At 35.3% G+C, this 26,464-nt stretch overlaps 1 protein-coding gene and 1 long non-coding RNA gene across 2 annotated transcripts in view; one reads left to right on the top strand and one right to left on the bottom strand.

Moving 5' to 3' along the window:
• Nucleotides 1–26,464, top strand: part of LOC127838190 (uncharacterized) — a 451,449-nt gene that overhangs the window by 2,082 nt on the left and 422,903 nt on the right. The gene's annotated exons all lie outside the window — the stretch shown is intronic.
• On the bottom strand, nt 4,170–9,641 carry LOC127838179 (uncharacterized). The gene is made up of 3 exons (XM_052365763.1): nt 9,116–9,641; nt 7,480–8,459; nt 4,170–5,132 (listed from the first exon to the last, which is right to left on the bottom strand). Exons 1-3 carry the CDS (start codon nt 9,448–9,450, stop codon nt 4,792–4,794), a joined length of 1,656 nt encoding a protein of 551 aa, XP_052221723.1. The 5' UTR covers nt 9,451–9,641; the 3' UTR covers nt 4,170–4,791.

Raw genomic sequence — 26,464 nt, 5'->3', positions numbered from 1 at the left:
TACACTGCTTGAAATTGACCCCAATTAACTAAGCACTTTCATCAAAGTATTTTGTCTTGATGTCAGATGGAAACCAGTCATAAGTTAGAATAAAACTTGAAATGTTTTACCCCTACAATTTTCAGTAAGTCAGTAGTTTGTTTGTGATCATGAAAGATTTGTGATTTTAGCAGGTTTTATTGTTGTTTCAAATGGAAATATCATCGCAAGGTGAGTCCGAAAATTGTTCCAGTTGTTTAAAAACACTTTTAAAAAAATGTGAACAATTTGGTAGTAAAAAATAACAAAAACTTATCACATCTTTTAAGAAGAACAAACAACTGTTTGGTTAAAAAGACAAGAGGGCCAAAATGGCCCTTTTTCGCTCACCTTTTTTTACAAGGCCTTGTTCATTGCTTAGTTGAAAATTTAGAGCATATTAGGTTGGTTCTCTGCTGTTTACTTTTGCAGTGTGAACATATGCTTAATTCTGATTGAGTACTGTCCCTTTGCATGAGTTTTTTGCATGCAAACATTTGCAAGAAATGCTAATTCTACATGTGTTAACAAGGTTTTTGTAAGATTTGGACCTCGTGACCAAGATTTTGACCCCACATGACCAAATGCCAAACTTTGCCTAGATACTTTCAAGAAAAACATCCTGGTCAAGTATCATTATTATTGGACCAAAATATGGCCTCTAGTCTGTTTACAAGGTTTTTGTAAGATTCCATGACCTAGATTTTGTCCCCATATTACCAAACATAAAACTTGACCTAGATATTGTCCAGACAAACATCCTGGTCAAGTTTCATCATTATTGAACCAAAACTCTGGCGTATGGAGTGTTTACGCATTTTTTTGTAAGATTTGACCTGGTGACCTATATTTTGACCCCTCATGACCAAACATCAAACTTTGCTTACATAAATAAATATAATGACCAAGATAAATAAAATCTGAAACAAAATTGTGACCTCTAGAGTGTTAACAAGGATTTTGTATAATATCATGAAAATTTTGACAATAAGGGCGATAATTCTGGCATTTATTATGCGATTTTGCTCATTATCAAACTTGACTGAGATCTTGTGGCCATATAGCTTCTCAGTAACTTTGATAAAGAATGCTTGAGAAATGTGAATGCTAAAGTGTTTACAAACCAAATGTAAACGGACGAACGACGGACAAAGACAGACCCTAAAACCTCAGGTGAGCTAAAAAGTGTGTTTGTTTCACCGATTTGAGACATTTTCCAACTTGTCCAAGATATCAATAAAACCAATGTCTTGACTAAGTTTAACGATGATTAGGCAAACAAGAGCTGTCTCCATAGGAAGAAATATGGGCCCGAAAAACGCCTTTTCGAAACCTAAACGAAGATTTCAAAACCTAATCGCGAACCCTAAGTTCAAGGTCAAATCGGTCAACATTAGTGCGTATGGAGAGGCCTTGTCCATAAAAACATGCATACCAAATATGAAAGTTACATATGAAGCGACATAGAAGTTATGAGCATTTTTCGAAACTAAACGCAAAAGTGTGACGGACAGACCGACAGACAGACAGACGGACAGTGCGGGGGCATACATATGTGACTTCTAGAGTGTTCACAAGGTTTATCTATAGTCATATAAGGAAAACTGCCCCAACCCCCCTGGCGGCCATATTATTTAGACCGATCGGGACCATTTTCGAACTCATCCGAGACATAAATAAAACCAATGTTTTCACCAAGTTTCATGATGATTAGGCAATAAAATGTGACTGCTAGAGTGCTCACAAGCTTTTTTTTACTATACAAATATAAGGAAAATGCGCCCCACCCCGCGGTAGTCATGTTTGTCAACGGACCGGAACCATTTTCGAACTCAACTCTTGTATCTAGAAAACAAATGTTCCGACCAAATATCATTGTGACTTCAAGAGTATTCACTGGCGGCTATGTTTTTCAACGGACCAGAACCACTTTTGAACTCAACCAACATATCATACCGACGAACATTTGACAAGTTACATGAAGATTGGGCATGAAATGTGACTTCTTCAGTGTTTAAAATATTTTTCTTTTTTTGACCTAGTGACCTTGTTTTTGACCCAGCATGATCCAGTTTCAAACTCGACCGATTTATCATTGGGACAAAGCTTCTGACCAAGTTTTATGAAGATCGGTCAAGAAATGTGGCCTCTAGAGTGTTTAGAAGGTTTCTCTTCAGCCAAATAAGGAAAACTGCCCCGCCCACTTGCAGCCATGTTTTTCAACGAACCGGAACAACTTTTGAACTCAACCAACGTATCATTAAGACAAACATTTTGACAAAGTAACATGAAGATTGGGCATGAAATGTGACTTCTACAGTGTTTACAAGGTTGTTTTTTACCTAGTGACCTAGTTTTTGACCCGGCATGACCCAGTTTCAAACTCGACCAAGGTATCATTGGGACAAAGTTTCTGACCAAGTTTCATGAAGATCGGACAAGAAATTTGGCCTCTAGAGTGTTTACGAACAATTGAGGACGGACGGACGGACGGACAGACGACGGACAAAGGCCGATCACAAAAGCTCACCTGAGCAATCAGGTGAGCTAAAAAGTTGTTTTGCAGTTGTTTTTGCAAAAATAATGTATTTATGCCACATATTTTTTGTTCATATAAATTACAAATAGTTTGACAGTTGTTTTTATATGATACATTTTCCAATGTCTTGTATGTACTTCACTATTTGCACACATTTGTAACTATAAGAAAGATCAAGTGATGTTTTGTAGTATAAAAGAATATCAATATTGAATTTATAGTAGCTGTACATATTTTCATACTGATTTCCTTCTATATAACTGACTTTGATATATGATAACAATTCAACATATTGTATTTAATTATGCAAAAACTATTTTATAAACACACAATCTATTGAACAAATACAGTTGTTTTCGGTATCTAAAAGTGTTCTTGATAAACAGGTTGTAAACAGTCATCCCATATTACATTTCTCGGATGCTTATTGTTTTATTTAAATATATCGTTAAACAACCTTTGAAAGTTGTTTTTAGGTCTAAAAAACGCATTCTCGTAAGTAGATTAATAAACCAAGTGTTCCTTGAAAAAGACAGTCTGCACTTAAACTTTACAAACAAGTATCGTTGAAAACGATGGATGCTCCCCTTGTTTGACCTTGAAAAAATATATTGTTAGCCTCGGTGGCCTTGTCCTTGACCCCAGTGACCTCAAACCTTATCAAATGGTAGAGGTCCATGCAAGGTACCTACATGCCAAATATGTAAGAGATCGGTAAAATAGTGAAGGCGCTATGATAAACTGCAACTTAAGTGTGACGGAAAATCGATTATTAGCCTCGGTGACATTGACCTTGACCCCATTGACCTCAAACCTCATCAAAAGATAGAGGTCTATGCAAGGTTCCTAGAGGCAAAATATGTAAGAGATCGGTAAAATATTGAAGGCGTTATGAAAAACTGTAATACAAGTGGGATGGAAGGTAGGAAGAAAGGAAGTAAGTAAGGAAGTAAGGAAGGACAAACTGGCAACTATATGCTCCCCGAAAATATTTTCGGGGAGCATAAAAAGAAAAGCATACCATATTCTTTACCTAAATTGGCAAGTTACATTGTTTCATATATGTGTCAGAGGATCTGTTAATAATTGGATTCGTATGCTTATTCTGCTTATTATGTGTGCTACAAAACATTGGGTTATTTCATTTCCAAATGTTAAATATATATTAAATACTTTACCACTGAACTCGATTCGAAAACGAATGTAAATTCAATTTTTGATGCACAACACTGTCTGACTAAACGATTAAATGATTAATATTAATAAGTCACTAGCCATGCGACAAAACACATAGATAGTAGAGACACCAGCCATACAAAAAGTACAGGATCGATTGCTACAATATAATGTAGAATTTATCATTTAGTTTATCACCCCACGACAAAACCAGCTTTCTTTACATAATTTTTAGACTCTGAAAAGAATTGGACACAACGTCGTTGTTGTTCAGAGCATCGAATACACCGTTCCATTTGGAAAGAAATATACAATAACAAAAAATCCATCTTAAGTGTCCATTAATGCAGGCTTTTTCGAAAACTTTCTTATATATAATATAAAAATATATTTATAAATCCATTTAACATCAGAAATAAAAAGATTTTTTGTGTGAAATACTTTAAAACATAAAGACATTAAAATACAAGGATATGAAACAACGGTGGACATTTAATGCACATAAAAACAAAAATATTTAATATAAATCTTCTGTGAAAAGGGGGTTAAATGAATGTGAGTAAAGTGTCGTCCAAGATTAGTCTGTGCAGTCCGCACAGGCTTATCCGGGACGACACGTTCCACTTTTATTGTATTTATCGTTAACAGAATGTATCTTCTTTGCACAAATCCAGTTTAGGCGGAAAGTTTCGGTCCTGATTAGCCTGTGTTGATTGCACAAGCTAATCTTGGACGACAATTTGCGCACATGCATTAAGCTCAGTTTTCACAGAGCGAGGCTCAAATCAATATGTAAGCTTGATTTACAACAATAAAAATATATCTCCAATGGCATACACAATCACACATGGAATTAGAGCGATTATATCAATTCCAAGACTTATATAATATACAATAGAAAGAGAGAAGTAAACAATCCATACGAAACAATCCATACAAAACAATCCATACACAAGAAGCTTAGTTATATTGATCTACTAATCTGTAAAGTACTGCTACAAAACTCAGCGATTATCAGATGCATGTCGTTGTACACCTTCAACGTTAATGAAATCTTGTTAGGCTGTTTTAAAGACATGTATTTCATTGCTGTCATAGAACCCCACGAGCAGCATTCCATTTTCTTTGCTCAAGCAAACACAACAAGGAGGATGTCTGGCACTAAATCTTGCCAGTATCTCTTTACCTTTCGAGTCAAGCTGCACGATTTCGTTAGATCCACGACAACAGACTAGTACCTGTCCATTGGTTGTAACATGTACTCCATCTGGTTTTTTAAGTTTGATTTCGCCGGAAAGGGGTTGAAGCGTTTCAGCTTTTTTCAATGTGAGGCAAGAGTTTCCATAATTGGTTGTGACGTATACAGTTGTTCCATCCGGGCTTACCGCACATTTAAGAGCTATATATAGAAATTATTATCGTACATGCTGTATGTAGAGATGCTAATTACTTCATAACCGAACTAAGAATGAATGAATACAAGAATGTATTTAGATAGACACATTTTACGTTAGGAACATGACTTTTACTAACCATGTAGGGGACCTCTATACGATTTTAATTGCCGAAAACAACTAATCAGGGTTTGGCGGTTTCAGATGAGACTTAATTTTAAGTGTTAACTATATACATAGATGGAAACAAGTTACATGACACGGCCAATTATATCATCAACAGGGCACAGTAAAATGAAGTTCCGTTAAAATCTTCCAAGACGCTTAGGAGGCGATGATATTTAAACAAGAGTTCCGCGGTCAGACACTTATGCCCCCCCCCAAAAAAAAACAAAAAAAAACAAACAAACAGCAACAGGGCTTAACAAGTGACCCCAATTTCAATAGGGGTCATTTACATCCCATGCCAATGTCAGGTAAAGTATCGAGCCAATCGGTCATTTCGTTGACAAGTTATTGATTGGAAACACTTTTCACACTTATTGTGACAGTGACCCTGACCTAGTGACCCCAATTTCAAGGGGTCATCTACTGACCAAGGCCAATGCTCTAGGGAAGTATAAAGCCAATCTGTCCTTTTGTTGACGAGGTATTGATCTTAAACAATTTTCCCACTTATTGTGACAGTGACCATGACCTTTGACCTAGTGACCCTAATTTCAATAGGGGTCATCTACTGTTCAAGTCCAATGCACATGGACAGAATCAAGCCAATCGGTCAATTTATGGATGAGTAATTGATTTGAAACGATTTTCACCTTCATTGTGCCAGTGACCTTGGCATAGTGACAAAAATTTAAATAGGGGTCATCTTCTATCCAAGGCCAATGCACATTTAAAGTATCAAGCCAATCTGTCAATTCTTTATTGAGTTATTGATCAAAATTTAAATAGGGGTCATCTACTATCCAAGGCCAATGCACATTTGAAGTATCAAGCCAATCTGTCAATTCGTTGTTGAGTTATTGATCGGAAACGAGTTTCACTCTTTTTTGTGTGACAGTAACCTTAACCTTTTACCAAGTGACCCTAATTTCAATAGGTGTTATCTACTTTCCAAGTCCAATGCACATGGACAGTATCAAGCCAATCGGTCAATTTGTTGATGAGTTATTGATCGGAAACGATTTTCACCTTAATTGTGACATGGACCTTGGCCTAGTGACCAAAATTTTAATAGGAGTCATCTACTATCCAAGGCTAATGCACATTTGAAATTTGTAGTATCAAGCCAATCTGTCAATTCGTCGATGAGTTATCGATCGGAAACGATTTTCACACTTTTTTGTGTGACAGTAACCTTAACCTTTGACCCAGTGACCCCAAGTTCAATAGGGGCTATCTACTTTCCATGGCAAATGCACATGTAAAGTATCAAGCCAATCTGTCAATTCGTTGATGAGATATTGATTGGACACGATTTTCACACTTATTGTAACAGTAACCTTGACCTCTGACCAAGTGACCCCAATTTCTGTAGGGATTATCTACTGCCCAAGGCAAATGCACATGTTTAGTTTCAAGCAAATAGGTCAATTTGTTGATTAGTTATAGATCAGAAACTATGTTCACACTTATTGTGACAGTGACCTTGACCTTTGACATAGAGGCCCCAATTTCAATATGGGTCATCTACTTTTCAAGGCAAATGCACATGTTAGGTATCAAGCCAATCTGTCAATTCGTTGATCAGTTGTTGATCGGAAACGATTTTCACACTTTCTTGTGACAGTAACCTTAACCTTCGACCAACTGACCCCAATTTCTATAGGGTTCATCTACTTTCCAAGGCAAATGCACATGTGAAGTTATTGATCGGAAACAATTTTCACACTTTTGTGACAGCAACCTTGACCTTTGACCAAGTGACCCCAATTTATGTAGGGTTTATCTACTGTCCAAGGAAAATGAACATGTTCAGTATCAAGCAAATCGGTTAATTCGTTGATGAGTTATTGATCGGAAACGAATTTCACACTTATTGTGACAGTGACCTTGACCTTTGACATAGTGACCCTAATTTCAATAGAGGTCATCTACTGTCAAAGGCAAATGCACATGTAAAGTATCAAGCCAATCTTTCAATGTGTTGATGAGTTATTGATCGGGAACAAACTGGTCTACCGACAGACAGACAGACCCACCGACATCCAGCACAAAAATAAATCACTTCTTCTTCGAATGAGAGGCATAATAAAAGATATATGCACACGCATGATGGACAAAAGGCGATCCACAAAGCTAACATGGACTTTATAAAAAGGTGAGCAAGAATTAAAAATTATAACATACCATTTTTAACGGAGATTTTGCTTTTCATTTGTCTTCCATCAATATCATAGTGGTAGATTGCTTCAGCATTTGTACAAAATATGTCAAAGTTGTGGTACCCAATACTGTAGCAGTAGCCTTCCAATTGTATTATTCTTTCAACTGTTATGCGTAGGTTGTTTACTCGAATAAATTGGATAACATAATCTTCAAATATGACAGCCACGCTGTATGCACTTACATTGCACATTTGGTTTGGTGCGTACAGGAAATTTTGGCGTGACAAAACTTTTAAGGAATGATCTAACAATTTAGCGTTCTTGTTTGAACTGTCAGCTATTAGAAATTGGCCGTATGCCATTTCACATATGCCAATTATCGTTGCTGCAGGGGACGACCTGTCAAGGTAATCGCATATATCATGCTTGGTCATATCTGATACTTTAATGACTTGATTAGGGTTGTTCCTGTATGTCTGAATTTTTCCAAGACTATCTAATTCAGAAAGTAATTGCAACATGGAGGCCTCAGGTTGAAAACTGAAGTTAATTTCCCTGTTGTCCTTTCGTTCATATAAAGCATCAGTTTCTTTGGTCAGATCATCATATTTCCTACATAGTATGAACGCTAGTTGTTCACTGTCCTGTTGTATACTTTGAAGACCTTTATGGAGTCGTTTATATTTTTTATGAAGCTCTGTATGAAGTTGGATTTCATTTGTGCATGTTACCTTAATACTTGTAAACATGTTTTCAAGTTCCGACGTAGAACAATTGCCCAGTTTCTCCATTACATTTGTCATTTTATTTTGGAAAGATGCAATTTCTGGAAGTGTTTTATCATAACTGGATTGAAGAGTGTCAAGCTGCATTGCCATATCAATGTGTTCCCAGTCAATCTTCTCACACGTAGAGATAATGTTTTCAGAGAGTTTCTGAAAGTCCCCTTCGGCGTAAATTCCTTTCGCCGCTTCTTCTATGCGAACTACTTGTTTGCAAATTATGTACATGGTTAAAATAATTAATATAACTTGATTAATGAATATGTGTAAAGAAAATAAAGAATTTATTTACGATATTTAAGTAATGTAAGACAGCGACGATTTTTCTTTCCCAATTGGGAAAAATACCTGTACCATACCAATAGGGAAAAATTAGCGCGAAAAACCCTGAAATAGTGGACATTTACGTCGTGAAATCTTCAATTTGGAAATTATGTTGTTTTTTAATTGCTTGGTATCAATAGCACAAATCCACTAAATTATTGATAAACATTCATTTTTGCTTGAAATGTTCAGTGTCAGTGCTCTTTTTATTTGTAAACTTACTTGCAGATAATGCACTTTTGGAAAAAAAATAGAAGAAAGTGTCCTTCCTTATAGGAATTTTTCAGACGGCAGTTGGGAATTTTGTAGTTTTTCTTCAGTTGGGAAAGTACCTTTTATAAAGAAAGAACAAATTGCTGGACAGTTATGTTTAATACGATAGGTGTTTTACTACAAGTTGGTCGGTTGGTGGTGGTATGTTAAAAACGTACATGTACTGTTTGCCACCCCTCTAACCGGAATGACGCGTCAGTACCAATAAAAAGTCATTAAAAGTCTCCGTCGATAAGTAATAGTGTAAAATAACATATTCAAATAAAGAAGCACACTAACCTATGGTCCGAGTGTAAACAATAGATGCAGCACAGTTTTCTGTGACCATAACAAAACATCTTTATCTTTTCTTCGGGATGTTGTTCGCACTGTGATATGTTATCCAACTTTGCTTCTGCAACAGGCCAGTCTGATTTCTCTCCCGTCCCGAAAACGACGTGGTTCTTGAAAAGTTGATTATGCAGATCTACACAATGTTCACAAAAGTACCGTTTACAAATTTTGCAGAAATGTTGAGCGTCAATTTTTAGACCGCTGTCTTCGCATCCTGAACAAAAAAAATCAAACAGACTATCCGACTCTAATTGTAATGGCGTTTCTATCCGTTCCGCCATTTTTGTTGTCTAGTTAAATGCTATGTTGTCTACAATAAAAACAATTTTTAAAGTTCAATACGAAAATAGAAATCCTATCTCCAATGTGAATTAGTATGATACCATCAATGCTTGCAAAACTAACTTGTGTCTAACATTGGTTTAATACTCAAAAGTAAACGGTGAAAATTGCACCTTTGCACATTACCAATCGATTTGATGTATCGACCTACTTAAGAGATAAAATGCCTCTATCGTGAGAGGGATGACTTATCTCTGCTCAATACTCTCCCGGTAGTTTATTGAGTATCGTCGTCTGATATAACATACCGTTACTACAACATTTCGATATGTGCTTTGTAAATGCAGTAGAACGTATCACCGTACAATACTTCAATGTTATCATTTTACGGTATTAAGAGGCTATGTTTTGTTATGATGATAACATATCCTAACGACCTTTCTTACGCAGTGTAGTTTTGACATCTCTAACTTAATAGTTTAAGCTCTTTTTCAGTTGGACCATATTTCTAAGTATAGCAAGTACTTTAAAACATATCCCTCAGTCGGTTTAATAGATTCAAAAACTGTTTACACTAGTACACTAAAATAATGTTTGTAGCATTCGATTCGCGTGTCAAGTTTTGGCATAAACGATTTCATGTTCTGACTGAGATCGTTTAAGACGCATGTTGGTTTTGTGATTATTTCTGAGCTTAGTGTTAGATTCAGCTACACCTCAAACTGGTTTAAACCCAGAGTAATTTTCAATTTTGGATTGTTTAACGATGGTTTTCGACACTTGATTTGGTTGTTGATAATCAAACTTAAGTTCATGCTTAAAAAGCGTTAACATGAGTTGTATAACTAAACTAAAGATTGACACGTACGTTGTGCATCAAAACATTTATGTCATGCGACAATTTACCTCGGCCTACGTTACATACAGGTATATTTTATTATTGAAACTGATAAGATAGGTCCTGTTAACTGCTTCATCAAAATCTCGTTAGTATGATATGGTATACATATAAACAAATGGTGAGCATGTGTGTACATACCGAATGCGATGACCCAGTCTGGCTTGCAAGTACGAGTGCGTACTGAAACAGTTTCATGACTCTTTATATTTCACAATTTAATCAAAATATATATGAAAAGTACACGTGTAAAACGTTGATGGAGTAATGCCGCATCAAATTATATGTATGAAAATATAGAGAATACATGGTTGGTGACGATGGAGAAAGTTTATCCGGTGAGGCTTAGAAAAAGAAAATAAGGCGAGCTTTAGAGAGCCCTATTTTTCTTTTTCGGGCCGAACCGGATACATTTTCTCCATCTCGGCACCAAGCATGTAATCTATTTATCCTGCTTCATGACGTTGACACATTTTATCAAAGACATATGATAGATTGACATAACAATATAATTATTCTTGTCGAGCCTCCTACATGTACACAACGTTGCAGACGACCGAATAACAATCGATTGTGTCACGTGAAAATAGTTCCTCTTTAAACTGTTCCTTTTAATACATTCCTATTGAAAATATGAGAAGAAAAAAAAACGAATCGAGAATGTGATATTTTTCTTGGTAACAATGAATGCAGCAGCAAAACCAAAACTAAATTGTATTTACCTTTGTGACAACTTTAATCCATTGCCTTTATTCCGATCGAAGTTAACAATTATGAATGACAAACACACAATCCGAAAAACGTTTATGATTCGTTTGATGCTATAAAATATTTAAAAAAGCACTGTTAAAACCACCATGTCAAAATTGTCGTCCCTAAAACCCTGAGAGAAGCTATCGATAAATAGTATGTTTGTCAGAGAAATGACGTCACACAAGATACGTCATAAATTGCGAAATGATGTAAATGAATAGATGTAATAGGTCAAATATTAGAACATGCTAATCGTCACAGCGTGCGTAGGAATACACTACTTCCTGTTGACCGGAGATAGGAAAATTTATTCGACCCTGCCTTATTCGGTCAATGTTTGCAACAAAGGCAGGATAAATTGCTATCCTCATCCTCATCATCCTAATCATCCTCATCCTCCTCCTCATCATCATCAGCATCATCTTCATCATCAATCCCTTGACTGGTTTTGCCGTTTGGAGCGGAAAAGAGGGACGACGATACAGAAATTCTCCTCCAGTCAGGTCTGTCGTGGTTGCTGAGATTTATTCATCCATGGGAAGGGATGTCCACTCTTTTACATTGTCCATCCAGCTTTTCTTCTGACGGACTCGATGTCGACCTCCCTCTAGCGTGCCCTGGAGAGCAGTCTTGCACGGAGAGTCGTGCTTGGTGACGTGCCCGAACCAAGCCAGCTTTCGTCTTTTGACGGTCGCCAGTAGGGGCTCTTGTATACCAACAAATGTTGTAATCATGTTCCGGACGTACTCCTTGGTCTTGTGCTCCGTGTAGGAGATTCGGAACAGTCTACGGAAACCTGTTCAAATATCCTGCGCTCAATTTCGGCGTGAGGGGCCCATTTCTCGCAGCGGTAGAGTAGGATAAAGACTACAGGGGACTTGAAGAGCCTGTACTTGGTGGCGAAGCTGATGGAGATGCTTGTCCATAATTATGTAAAAATGCATAAGAAATGTATTTATTGAAAATATCATCATTTACTAAACAGACACTATCAAAGTTTCTAACACACAATATCCACCATTTCTTATCAGCCCTACTACAAGCTTATGTCAGGAATCTGAATGCTACTTCAATGCTATGATTATGTTACTCAATTCGGTCTTATGCAAATTATCCCATAAAATTCCAATCATTAATGAATCCACTTACATTTGTTGACTTTCTGTGTATATAAAGGCGTCAAAAAGTGATCACTTTGAAGCCAGTTGAAATGCAAAAGTATAACGTTAGTATACAGGGACAAGGATCTCTCTGGCGGAATACGCAAGGATTTCGCTCCAGGCCGTGACGTCTACATTAAAGTTTAGCTAACCGGTTTGACGCTTATTACGCAAATATTGAGTTTCGTATTTATCAGGTTTATAAGCAATTAAAATGGCGTAGCTCAGAGTTTTGATGTTTCCCATGCATTATATCGAATTTTTTTATTTACAGGGACCTTATATAGATTTATAGATTGATTACTTGACAGTTTTATGTTCCAAACACGAAGTAATACGGCTGTTTTAATAAGAGAAAGATCACTGCGGACCTTATAGTTAATAATCCTATGTCATGAATAAAGATTACACGCTGAAATTGGGTTGTAGTATTCAAGATTCAGATTCAAGTTATGATAAAGAACTTAGAAGAGAAGCACCATAACCTGATGGAAAAGATAGTACAACTGGAAAAGAAGGGGAAAAAATAAACATAACGATGTTGATTACAAGGTATTATTCCTATATATACGAAAGCGATCAAGATAAAACTTTGTTTTGTCGTCAAAAAATATACACAATGCAGTGTCTGGTGTGTCAACGTCTTATACCTTAATTCAACGTTGTAAGAAACACTTGTGTATTTATTCAATACTTTGGTTTTACGTTTCCGACATATATTGCATATTATTAACATATACTGATTAAATATGTTCTCATTCAGATTAACGCACTTGATAAAAAGGCACGGCTCGTAAAGGAACAGATACACATTTTGCGGCAAGTGCAAAGAAACAGCACAAGAGGACCAGTTTAATACATGACAAGCATTATTTATATATAACAATATTTGACGCGTCAAACATAGCATTTTTAAACATTGGCTTTGGTTCGCAATTTTAGGCTATATTACCAGAGAAGTGGTGTTGTGCAAGTTTATAAAGAAATGAAAACGAACCTTTGATAATAAAAGATAAATACTGTTTAAAGCTTTATTATCCCCGCCGAAATTTCGAAAAGGGATATAGTAATAGTCTCCGTCCGTCCGTCCTTCCGTCCGAAACTTTGTCCAGAGCATAACTCCAAATTTATTCAATGGATTTACTTAAAACTTAAAATATAAACAGATGGTAACTAGCAAACGTGCAGTGACCAAGAAACATAGCTCTATCTACCATAGTTTTTTAATTATCTCCCATATATAATTTCAAAGTAATTTTTTGTGCGGGGCATAACTCTAAATCTTCTGAGAGGATTTACTTGAAACTTGAAATATAAACAGATGGCAAGTCGGAGAAGTGCAGTGACTAAGAACAATAACTCTATTTACCTTAGATAATGAATTATCTCCCTTTATTTAAGTTCAAAGTAATTTTTTGTCCGGAGCATGACTCTTAATCTACTGAAGGGATTTACTTGAAACTAGAAATATAAACAGATGGCAACTAGGAGAAGTGCAGTGAGCATGAACCATTACTCTATTGGCCGTAGTTTTGTAGTAATCTGCCTTTATTTAATTTCATAGTAAATTTGTTTCCGTTTTGTCCGGAGCATAACTCTTAATCTACTGAAGGGATTAAATCTAAATCTACTGAAGGGATTAACTTGAAACTTCAAATTTAAACAGATGACAACTAGCATAACTTCAACACTATATAACTAATTGATCCTTGAAATATAAATAGATGACACAGGTGCTATGTTTTACAAATATTATTATACTCTCTAAAACAAATGCTCTCATACAAGCAACATTGCTCTTGTTATTGTATTATATTAATCACTGTTAACAATTATTTTGACAAAGGCATTTTTTTCTCCTTTTTTACGTGACTGCCGAACGTAAATTTCAACAAAACATAGAAATAAATGTTACTTTCGTGAATATAATTTTCTTTTATACCTAATGATGAAATATGACATTTCTGCAGTGAAATAACAGCAGTGAAAAGAACAAATTGTTATTTTTACCGGTGAAAAGAATAAATTTTCGGAACACTTTTTTCTATTTTTAGATTATCAGAAATAATTTTATCACATACTATACCCTGTTTCCCATGTTATACAACCATTACATATTTTTAGTTAACCTGATTGCTCAGGTGAGCATTTGTGACCGGTCTTTGTCCGTCGTCCGTCCGTCCGTCAGTCAGTCCGTCCGTTAACATTTGTTCTTAAACACTCTAGAGGCCACATTTATTGTCCGATCTTCATTAAACTTGGTCAGAAGCTTCGTCACAATGAAATCTCGGTCGAGTTTGAAACTGGGTCGTGTCGGGTCAAAAACTTGGTCACTAGGTCAAAAAAAGAAAAAAAAACTTGTAAACACTGTAGAAGTCATATTTCATGCCCAATCTTCATATAACTTTGTCAAAATGTTTGTCTTAATGATATGTTTTTTTTTTTTTTTTTTTTTTTTTTTTTTTTTTTTTTTTTTTTTTTTTTTTTTTACCTGCAAAATTTTATTAACTCCGTAGAATATTACATACATTATGAATTTCATATAACAAAGTAGTTCATGTATAGCAATTTGGTAATTAAATTCAAACATACATTCATATACAATTATAATTGAGTTATAGTACAAGTATGTAACAACAACAAACATACACTAGTTTGTTCAATACAAACTAAATTAGTGTTGAATATAAGTATGTACATATCATTTAACATAAAAAATTGCACATTAGAAAAAAAAAAAAAAAAAAAAATAGTATGGGTGCTGAATTGCATTATATACGCAAGCTGATAATGCAGAGTTTACAAGAACAACAAAACAAATTCATATGTATTAGTTGAATTATGTGTTATGGTTAGTTATGTCATTATATGTGATGTCAGTAAATATTTTCACAAGGGACCATATTTTTAATTCTTCATCTGATTTAATTGTGCTTTTGTAAATTTCAAAAGTTTGTTTCATTCTGTTTACAAGTCCGTACTTTGAGGGGATTCTGTTTTTTCTTTGACAATGAAAGATATACCGTTTAAGCTCTAGGCAAACTATATTTAAATCATTCATTTTTGGATTAATAATTCCAAGTACTAGATCCTGACATGTAATGGGAATATGTATGCTTGGTCTACTTCTACGAACAATATCAACAACAAATTTAATAATTTCTTGGGTATATGGACAGTTCCAGAACAAGTGAATTATATTTTCAACTTCCAAATTACAGAATGTACATAGATTATTAGTCTTAATGATATGTTGGTTGAGTTCAAAAGTGGTTCCGATCCGTTGAATAACATGGCCGCCAGTGGGCGGGGCACTTTTCCTTATTTGGCAATAGAGAAACCTTGTTAACATTCTGGAAGTCACAATTTTTGCCCAATGATCATGAAGGTTGGTCAAAACATTGGTTTTATTGATTTCTCGGACGAGTTCAAAAATGGTCCAGATCGGTGAAAAAACATGGCCGCCAGTGGGCGGTGCATTTTTCTCTATATGAATATAGTGAAAACATGTGAACACTGTAGAAGTCACATTTTTGGCCCAATTTTCATTAAATTTTGTCAGAACTTTTGTTTCCTAGATATGTGAGTTAAGTTTGAAATGGTTCCGGTCCGTTGAAAAACATGGTTGCAAGGGGGACGGGGCAGTTTTCCTTATATTTATATAGTAAAAGGCTTGTAAACAATCATGAATTAAGGTCATGTAACATGCGAGACAACTCTTCTAAATATTGCATTTAAGTTTACAGTAGTTACTCCGCTTTGATTATTTATGTTTTCATAATAGTACAGTGTAGTTGTGTGTATCATTTTTGTGTTAATTTTTATTCGAGGTTGGATGTTTTGTTTTAGCTCACCCGATTGCTCAGGTGAGCTTTTGTTACCGGTCTTTGTCCGTCGTCCGTCCGTCCATCCGTCGTCCGTCCGTCCGCATTTGTTCGTAAACACTCTAGAGGCCACATTTATTTCTGATCTTCATGAAACTTGGTCAGAAGATTTTTCTTAATGATATCTCGATCGAGTTCGAAACTGGGTCATGCTGGGACAAAAACTAGGTCACTATGTCAAAAAAAAGAAAAAGCTTGTAAATACTGTAGAAGTCACATTTCATGCCCAATCTTAATGTAACTTTGTCTAAATGTCTGTCTTAATGATATGTTGGTTGAGGTTAAAAGTGGTTCCGGTCCGTTGAAAAACATGGCCGCCAGTGGGCGGGGCAGTTTTCCTTATATGGCTATAGAGCAACCTTGTAAACACTCTAGAAGTCACAATTTTGGCCCAATCATCGTGAAAGTAAATCAAAACATTGGTTTTATTGATATGTCGGACGAGTTCGAAAATGGCCCAGATCGGTGAAAAAACATGGCCGCCAGTGGGCGGGACATTTTTCTCTATATGTATATAGTGAACACTCTAGAAGTCACATATTTTGCCCAATTTTAATGGAATTTGGTCAGAACATTTGTTTCCTTGATACAAGAGTTGAGTTGGAAAATGGTTTCGGTCAGTTGAATAACATGGCTGCCGGGGGGGGGGGCAGTTTTATAATATTTATATAGTAAAAAAAGCTTGTGGACACTCTCGAAGTCACATTTTTTGCCCAATCATGATGAAACTTGGTGAAAAGATTGGTTTCATATATATCTCAAATGAGTTTGCAAATGGTCCCGATGGGTCTATAAACATGGCTGCCGGGGGGTGGGGCAGTTTTCCTTATGTGACTATATAGACAGAAACCTTGTGAGCGAACACTATAGAAGTCACATATTTTGCCTAATCATCGTGAAACTTAGTCAATACATTGGTTTAATTGATTTCTTGGACAAGTTTGAAAATGGCTCAGATCGGTGAAACACACTTATTAGCTCACCTGATTGCTCAGATGAGGTTTTAGGATTGGTCTTTGTCTGCTGTCCTTCCGTCCATATTTGGTTTGTAAACACTCTAGCATTTACATTTCTCAAGCATTCTTTATCAAAGTTGCTGAAAGATCTCAGGCAAGTTAGATGATGAGCAAAATCACATACTTTATGCCATAATTATTGCCCTTATATTGTCTAAATTTTCATTATATTATACAAAATCCTTGTAAGCAAAGTTTGATGTTTGGTAAGCGGGGTCAACTCAAAATATAGGTCACCATTTTAAATCTTACAAAAACAAAAACACTCCCTACGCCAGAGATTCGGTTCAATAACGATGAAACTTGACCAGGATGTTTGTCTGGTCGATATCTAGGTCAGGTTTGACATTAGGTAAAGATTGAATAAACCGACTCCTCTCAGGTGAGCGAACCAGGGCCATCTTGGCCCTCTTGTTTAGATTAAACATGTGTAATACAACATTTTAAAGCGTTTTCATCGGCTTAGTTTTCGTTTATTGACTAATCGCATTTTGTTATTTTGCTGAAATGACGTTTCAACGTCAATTGACGTCACGAAATGTAAACAACATTCGGGATTAATCATTATGTGTGCGTAAATATTTATGACACTCGTTGTCATATCAAATCATATTTTATTAAGCTCGTCCAGGAAATTCGTTAGTAAGCTTGCCAAAGGCTTGCTTACTAACAAAATTCCTGAACTCGTTTAATAAAATATGGAATGATATGACAACTCGTACCAGATCCTATATGTATATTTTTTCTATGATCTTGAGTGAATTAAAATTGACATTCAATCGAATCAACCACATATTCTTTTCACATTGTAAAAGTGTTTAACTGGAGAATTTCGCTTGTATAATGACGTCATTTCGTCACATTAATGATGTCATATTGTGTTTTGAAATATATTGAGGCACGACACGGATGAAACTACGAGAAAGGGTAACTTTTCAGCAAAAGGGAAACAGCTGTTAATTATTTTCTTGAAAAAGGGGCATAAAAGAAACAGAAAATTTATTTTCTATGATAACTCATAAAATAACAAACGATCTTACACTGGCATTAACAAATATCCTCTATATCATGTCTTCCGACATGGTTTGTTATTCAGAACTTATATAAAACGAATTAAAAATAAATTGATAAGTGTAAAAATCGAAAGTTGCAAATAGAAATCAAAATTACGAAAAACATAGGTTCGTTCTTATTGGCTTATCTAAATATAACCTTGGAAAGTTGTTTTTTAGGCTTAAAAACGAAATAACGATAATAGATTAATAACCCAAGTGAAAGTGTAACTCGAAAAAGACAGTCTGCACGTTAACTTTACAAAAAAGAAAAAAATGCTAGATTCTTTACCAAAATTGGCAGGTTACAAACATGGTTTTATATATGTGTCCGAGGATTTGTTAATAATCGGATTCGAATGCCTATTATGCTTATTATGGTATCAAAACATTGGGTTATTTCATTTACCCATGTTAAAAATGTATTAAATACTAAACCACAGAACTCGATGCGAAATATAAAGTAAAAGCATTTTTGTGATGCACAACATTGGCTGACAAAACGGTAAAATGATACATTTTAATAAGTCACTACTCACGCGACAAAACACATAGTTCAAAAACAGACAGCAAACTTACACAAAGTGTATATTCTCCCTCCCCTTCTCTTTCTCTCTTTCTCTCTCTCTCTCTCTCTCTCTCTCTCTCTCTCTCTCTCTCTCTCTCTCTCTCTCTCTCTCTCTCTCTCTCTCTCTCTCTCTCTCTCTCTCTCCGTCTCTCTCTCTCTCTCTCTCTCTCTCTCTCTCTCTCTCTCTCTCTCTCTCTCTCTCTCTCTCTCTCTCTCTCTCTCTCTCTCTCTCTATAAATCGATTGCTAATGGCGTAATTTTCAAGGTAAAGTTGAGTTTCCATTGGTTTTAACGATTGCTGTTGAGCACGCACTTGGCTGTTGTACACGGACAACTTCTAGAACAACTGTTGTTGAGCACGCACATGTCAAGGAATACCGTTTTCTCCGCCGAAGAAGTCTAAAACAACGTCGCATTGGCATGTTCTGATACATGTAGCGATACATATCTTATGCAAACGCACTGAAAATGTTAATTCGTATACGAATTGGCAATCTGGATCATCCATTTTTTTTATTTTCAATAGGAATTTTATAGCTAGCCTCTTTCGGTGTAGCTGCCTTTTGTAATGGGTTGCGAGTATTTGAAAATGTTGCTTTTCCTCCAGATAGTTTTATTTATATTTGTTTTGGATTGCTGTTTTTTGCTTGAAGAAATCCCTTTATGATATTGTCATTTAAGTGAATGTTCAATTGTTTTCAGAACAATTTTTCATGCTTAAGGGAAAATAACATATAAACTTTATAAAGACAGGATAACATTTTACTCTATTACTATACAGTTTGTGACCAGAACATTAAGGATGAATATGATTTGGAATTGGGCATGAATTTTAACAACTTAAAAATGTATTTTATTTCCTACAGATTGTGTGCTGTGTTTTACGCTTTCAGAGATCAATTCATCAAGTATTTTTGCCAAAAGTATATTTATTTTGAGTGAATATACTTAACACATTTGATGATTAGTAGCATTTTTTTCGTCCCAAGTTAGTATTATCAAGAATATTTTTATTGAAATTCTTGCATTGGTCTCTTTTCAGTACTCGTTTTACATGAGCCGGATAGAGGACAGACTGTACATATAACCTCGAAGCGGACATAAAACCTTATAGCTACAGACACCAACTCAGACACATTTCAATTTACAAGGTAACTAGTTTACAACAACAATCATAAATAAGCTTTGATCCTATAACTTCATTACAGTCGCAATATAAAGATTAGGCCAGCATGACCGCAGGTAAGTATTTCTGTAGTACTTTGCTAAAAATGCTATTAAATTATGAATAAGTACTGTAAATAAGCCATATCAGACATAGAATAACGTTTAAGACGTATCAAATATGGTTTGGACACGACATTTATAGTCATAATAGCAAGACGGTTTAATATGGACTTGGAAGCTGCCATCGTTGGGAAAATCAAGTGTGGGGTACAATTATTTAATCTACGAAACAAATAATTGAAAAGTTATGTTTGAAATTACCGTTGTTAAACAAGTCTGTCATACAGTCTTAAGCCATTATCTGATCGAGCTGTTATTGTGGTAACAATCAGAAAAGTGTATTGGTTTGACTGTTCATTCATTTGTCAAGATTTGGCGCTATAACACTTAAGCCTCCGCCAGAGGTGTGAATACTTACTGAATGAACACAATGGGCTCATTCCGTGTGCATATCCAACCCTCTGGCGGGGGAAAAATTGGTATTTTGCCAAAGATTTTAATATGTTTAGACTAAACTTCGATTATTGACGATTTTAACAGTGTAAGAATCAGTTTCCAATATTATAATCTATACTGTGCCGCATGTATAAAACAAATAAAAACTTCAAAATATCTCTTGCTTTAACAAAGTTGACTCAATGGAACAAATAATATGATCTTAACATAAAAGATCTATAACAGCGTTCTATAATGTATGTTCATCAGAGATCAGGCAAGATGTGCATCAGCAGATACAGATGAACACCCACGTTGCAACAATAACAAGAAAGAGCCTCAGACTAAGTATGTATATATGTATGTATCAGGGTTCGCACAGGGCTTGAAAAGTGCTTGAAAACGAGTTCTAGGCTTGAATAGCCCTTGAAGAAAGGTTGGCCTTGAAAAAGTGCTAGAAAAGTACTTATTTCATGTAAAAAAGCCTTGAAATTTTTTATTTTGTTCAAAATTACTTTTATCATCGCCATAAACTTAAATCGTTCTTAAGGAAAATATTAAGAAAATTTTCATAAATTCCTTCGCGCAAAAAATGTGTTCCAAAATATAAGTTTTGTACACTATTGGGTACGAAACATTAAGTGTACACGTCACAGATTATGTGTACTACGTCAGAGGTTCGCCATTGTGATCAATTTTCGCGAGTAAAAATTCAGCGATGGGGAAGTGTCGTTTCCAACCAGAGTGGTTAACTGAATATTCCTGGCGCTACTTTCTGGTCATAAACACCGATGATATGTAGAAAAATGCTTAAATAATTACAACTCATACGATACGTCAACATTCTTTAAACATGAATATTCATGGCGCTATTTTCTGGTCATAAAGAAGTTGTCACAATGACGTTTATGGTTATGTTTTGGGCGAAACTTATGAATGTTCCTCGGAACAGAAACCAAATGACATTTGAAAAGCACATTGTTGGGTCTATATAAAGACCATTGGTGTCGGGGGGAATGGGTGAAAGCGCTTTGAAAAGCCACGATAAAGCCTTAAAGGGGAAACCCACAAAGAAAACATGAAATTGAGAAGCAAACAGGGGTCCTGCATTGTGCTTTTTGGTGAAACAGGAAGGTGCTATTGTTAAAACTGAGCAATCTAAAACAGACATTAACAACAACAGCCCTGTGAAATACAAAATGTTATAGTAACTGACTTCTGTTTAAATGAAATGAACTAGTCTGTTTGATGTGAGCATAAAAAGAGACAGTGTGTTTGTTTGTTATAACTTTAAAAAGAAATACATATGTGAGACTCATTGAGTTAAGGATGGATAACATTTATGTGTATGTAATAATTAGAAATAAGACAAGTGATTTATTGTAAAATTAGTTTAATGTGTTAGAGCAAATCAAAGAAATATAGTGTATTATAGGTCTTTGAGCAAATAAATGATATATACTGTGTTAATCTGGCTTGAAAATGCATTTTTTAAAGGAAACTAACATACGGTTCTCGGCCTTGAAAATGAAAATTTGGCCTTAAAAAGTCCTTGAAAAGTGCTTGAATTTAGATTTGAGATTTTTGTTTGAACCATGTGTATATAACTAATCGTGGACCTTGTTTCATTTATAAAAGCTAAAAATTCAACTTTAAACTATATAATGACAATGGCATATTCTTTAAATTGAAATTATTTGCTAACAATGAAATGGACATACTGAACCAATAGAATCAGATCATTGTTTAACAATAACCATAATAAAATAGCTGATGGCTGTCAATAATCAAAATTATTCAGAACAATGCTTATCATTTGTGTAAGAAGTTAATAGAGTAAACCAAGAAAAACAAAACGATTTAAACATATACAGGTCACTGAGCGAGATGCAGATGGTGTACTATGCCAAACAGAACAGCTTGGCACAAACATGAAAAGTTCTACGAAAAAATCACATTACAGACTGATATTCTCATTTAAAAAATTCCAAAAATGAGTGAGTACAAATTAGGTTATAAACTAAACATTGTTTCAAGAATATTATATAGGCATTGAAATAATATATTTTGTTCACTTTTTGAATGGTTGTTCCAATGCTGTTAAACCCACATAAACAAACAAGGAACCAAACTATAGGTGTATGACTCCGAGATATACAAGCACAAATATAATGAAAACATTTATATTTAATCTGTTAATTTCCAAAGTAAAGTAATTTGCGACAATGGTATCTCTAACTCTTCTCCCATCCGATACAGCCTGAGACACATCTCCCTTGACAACCTCTTCTAAAGGTTCCGGATCCACTGCTGATTCCCCCACATCAACCGCAGATTATGAAGAACAGCACGGGCAATGATGATGCGGCTAACATTGGCAGGCTTCATTCTAATCTGTTATAAACAAAGATTGGAGGAATAACATTGAAAAATAATGTTACATCAAAAGTCATTGTTAAAAATGTTGTCAAATTTGTCCCCAATGCTTGATGGAGAGTAAACAGTAACAGCTACTTTTTTTCCCGAGTGTAACAATTTACTAATATCTTATGTATTTTTTATAAGCTCTAACAGATACACAAAAACATATCTAAAAATGTTTTAATTGTTTTAGCTGGCATTCAGTAATGTATAAGTACTTTACAGTAATAAGAGAAAGTTGTGTATACTGCTGTTACATTGACTTGTTCAATATGTCAAAATCAGTTACATTTATTCATATTTAGAATATTCAGCATATTTTCCGCCTATTAGTAAGTTGAATTTAAGAACATAAGTGTGTCTATGGCATGCAAAAATAATGTTCAGTTATTTATAACTTTTTTTCCAACTCTTAGACTTGATATGCCAAGAAATATATGATGATGTCAATTTCGATTAACAATCTGTGTTGATTAAATACATTTTATTTTATAATCTTAAATAAATTTTATCATTAATAATATAAACAATGTCCTTACATACCTCACCATGAAGGACATGAAAGGTTCGCTTCCAAACCCCGAAGGCCCTTTCAATACTGTTTGGTGCCTATGTGAGCAGTTTTGTACTTTTTCTGAGCTTCTGACTCTGTGAAAACAGTTATAAATATGTTGATAGTTTTAATACGGAACTATTTTATTGGAAAAGTGTTGGTACTTGGAGAATCAAGGAAAATCTATTTCGTAATTATATGTGTTCAGTATATGCTTAGCATACATGAAAGTTGTTTTGTGTGTTTCGTTTTGTTTTGCAGTTTATGAAAAAAACACGGCAATTTTCAACCAAAATGTGTGTTTTGCTGGATACATAAGATATGTATCGCTACATGTATCGGAACATGCCAATGCGACGTTGTTTTAGACTTATTCTGCGGAGAAAACGGTCTTCCTTGACATGTGCGTGCTCAACAACAGTTGTTCTAGAAGTTGTCCGTGTACAACAGCCATGTGCGTGCTCAACAGCAATCGTTAAAACCAATCGAAACTCAACTTTACCTTGAAAATAACGCCATTAGCAATCGATTTATCCATTTTTTGTAAGTGTCAATGCGTCCACATGCACAACTGGTACTTAAACAGTGATAATTATTGTGAAAACAGTGATATTATTGTAAGTGCGTGTACAACAGCAATTGACGGTTCAAGAAATCGCAAAATATTCCATGAGTAATCTCCACAGTCAGACCAACCAGAGGGAAACGGTTGATACTCTATAAAACTGCTTCCGGCTGGCCATATGATAGGCGTTATCCGATTAAAAACAAGTTAGTAATAAGGAAGATGAACCTGTTTGAACACTCAATTTTTCAATCTAAGCGAGACATCGGCGGCCATGTTTTCTTAATTCTGACCACGTGATTCCCCCCATTGACATCTAGGAGTACGGCTGACACTAAATCTTGCTAGTATCTCTTTACCTTTCGAGTCAAGCTGCACGATTTCGTTAGATCCACGACAACAGACTAGCACCTGTCCACTGGCTGTAACATGTACTCCATCGGGGATTTTAAGTTTGATTTCGCCGGAAGGGGGTTGAAGAGTCCCAGCCTTCTTCAACATGAGGCATGAGTTTCGATGATTTTTTGGTGGTGATGTTTACAGTTGTTCCATCCGGGCTTACCGCACATTTACGAGCTGTATAGAGAAATATTATCGCACTTGCTGTTTATAGAGATACATATGTAGACTTCATAACCGCACAACGAATGAATAAAGAAATGTGTTTAGATACGCATTTTTTTAACGTAAGGGACATGACTTTAAAAAACCTGGTAGGGGACCGCTCTCCAATGTTACATGCCAAATACCTAATCAGGGTTTGGCGGTTTCAGATGAGACTATATTTTAAGTGTTAACTATATACATAGATGGAAAACAAGTCACACATAGGACACGGCCAATTTTATCCCCATTAACAGGATACAGTTCCGTTAAAATCTTCACAGACGCTTAGGGGGCGATGATTTTTAAACATGAGATGTGTTTGTGAAACACTATTCCCCCATATATTTGACCTTTGACCTTGAAGGATTACATTGACCTTGACCTTTCACCACTCAAAACATGCAGCCTAATGGGATACACATGCATTCAAAATATCAAGTTTCTATCTTTAATATTGCAACAGTTATGACCAAGGTTAAAGCTTTGGGACAAACAGACACACACATACAATGATAAACAGACAGGCCAAAAACAATAAACCCCCTTTTCCTCGAAGGGGGGCACAATAAAAGGCTTACGCACAAGTATGACGGAAAAAGGGCGATCCACAAAGCTCACATTTAGGACTTTGGGAAAAGTTGAGTAATAATAAAGTGTTATTACTTACCATCTTCAACGGAGATTTTACTTTTTAGGTGTCCTCCCGCAATATCATAGTGGTAAATTGCTCGAGCATTTGTAACAAATATATCAAAGTTGTGGTACCCAATACCGTAGCAGCAGTCTTTAAATTGTAATATTCTTTCTACTGTCATTCGTTGGTTGTTTATTCGATTTAATTTCAGAACACAATCTTTTAATATAAAAGCCACGCTATATGCACTTTCATTGCACATTTGCATTGGTTTGCTCAGGAACTTTAGATGAGACAAAACTTCTAAGGAATGGCCTAATAAAGCGTTCTTTTTTAACTGTCGGCTATTAAAAAAATGGTTGTCTGCCAATTCACATATGCCAATTATTGTTGCGGTGTTGAATCCTTCGGACTCTGTGTAGTCGCTTGTTTCATGCTTTGTTTAATCTGATACTTTTATGACTTGATTAGGATTGTTCCTGTATGTCTGAATTTTTCCAAGACTATCTAATTTAGAAAGTAATTGCAACATGGAGGCCTCAGGTTGAAACCTGAAGTTAATTTTCCTGTTGTCCTTTCGTTCATATAAAGCATCTGTTTCTTTGGTCACATTATCATATTTCCTTCATAGTATGAACGCTAGTTGTTCACTGTCCTGTTGTATACTTTGAAGACCTTTTTGGATTTGTTTATATCTTTTATGAAGCTCTGTATGAAATTGGATTTCATTTGTCAGGTTCCCTTAATACTTGTAAATATTTTTGCAAGTGCTGACGTAGAACAATAACCCCGTTTCTCAATTACATTGGTCATTTTATTTTGGAAAGACGCGATTTTTTCAAGTGCTTCATCATAACTGGATTGAAGAGTTTTAAGCTGCTTTTCCATATCAATGTGATCGGAGTTAATCTTCTCACATGTAGAGATAATGTTTTCAGAGAGTTTCTGGAAGTCCCCTTTGGCGTAAATTCCTTTCGCCGCTCCTTCTATACGAACCACTTCTTTGCAAATTCTGTGCATGGTAAAAATAATAAATATAGCTAAATAAATGAATTCTGGGGATACCGTGTATCGTTGTATTAAGCCTTTGTCTTCAAATATTTTTTATCGTAACAAATCAAAGAAAACACATCTGTTCGTTGTTATTTTATCAATTTTGTGCAGAAATTAAATTCCATTATGATATGATGGGGCATTTTATCTCGATATCGGCTGGGTTTTGCTTACGGTCGGACGCCATT

This window comes from Dreissena polymorpha, chromosome 7, assembly GCF_020536995.1.
Source record: "Dreissena polymorpha isolate Duluth1 chromosome 7, UMN_Dpol_1.0, whole genome shotgun sequence".
NCBI classification, from domain to species: domain Eukaryota; kingdom Metazoa; phylum Mollusca; class Bivalvia; order Myida; family Dreissenidae; genus Dreissena; species Dreissena polymorpha.
The sequence above is the reverse complement of the archived record's forward strand: the minus strand, read 5'-3'. Positions and strand labels throughout refer to the sequence as shown.

Bases quoted from the DNA above. Each gene is read 5' to 3' on its own strand.
- LOC127838179 (XM_052365763.1), bottom strand. From the start codon at position 9,450: ATGGCGGAACGGATAGAAACGCCATTACAATTAGAGTCGGATAGTCTG. The intron at 8,460-9,115 runs GTTAGTGTGCTT...AACCATGTACAT, and splicing joins TGTTTACACTCGGACCATAG to AATTTGCAAACAAGTAGTTC. The intron at 5,133-7,479 runs GTATGTTATAAT...TTCTATATATAG, and splicing joins CAAAATCTCCGTTAAAAATG to CTCTTAAATGTGCGGTAAGC.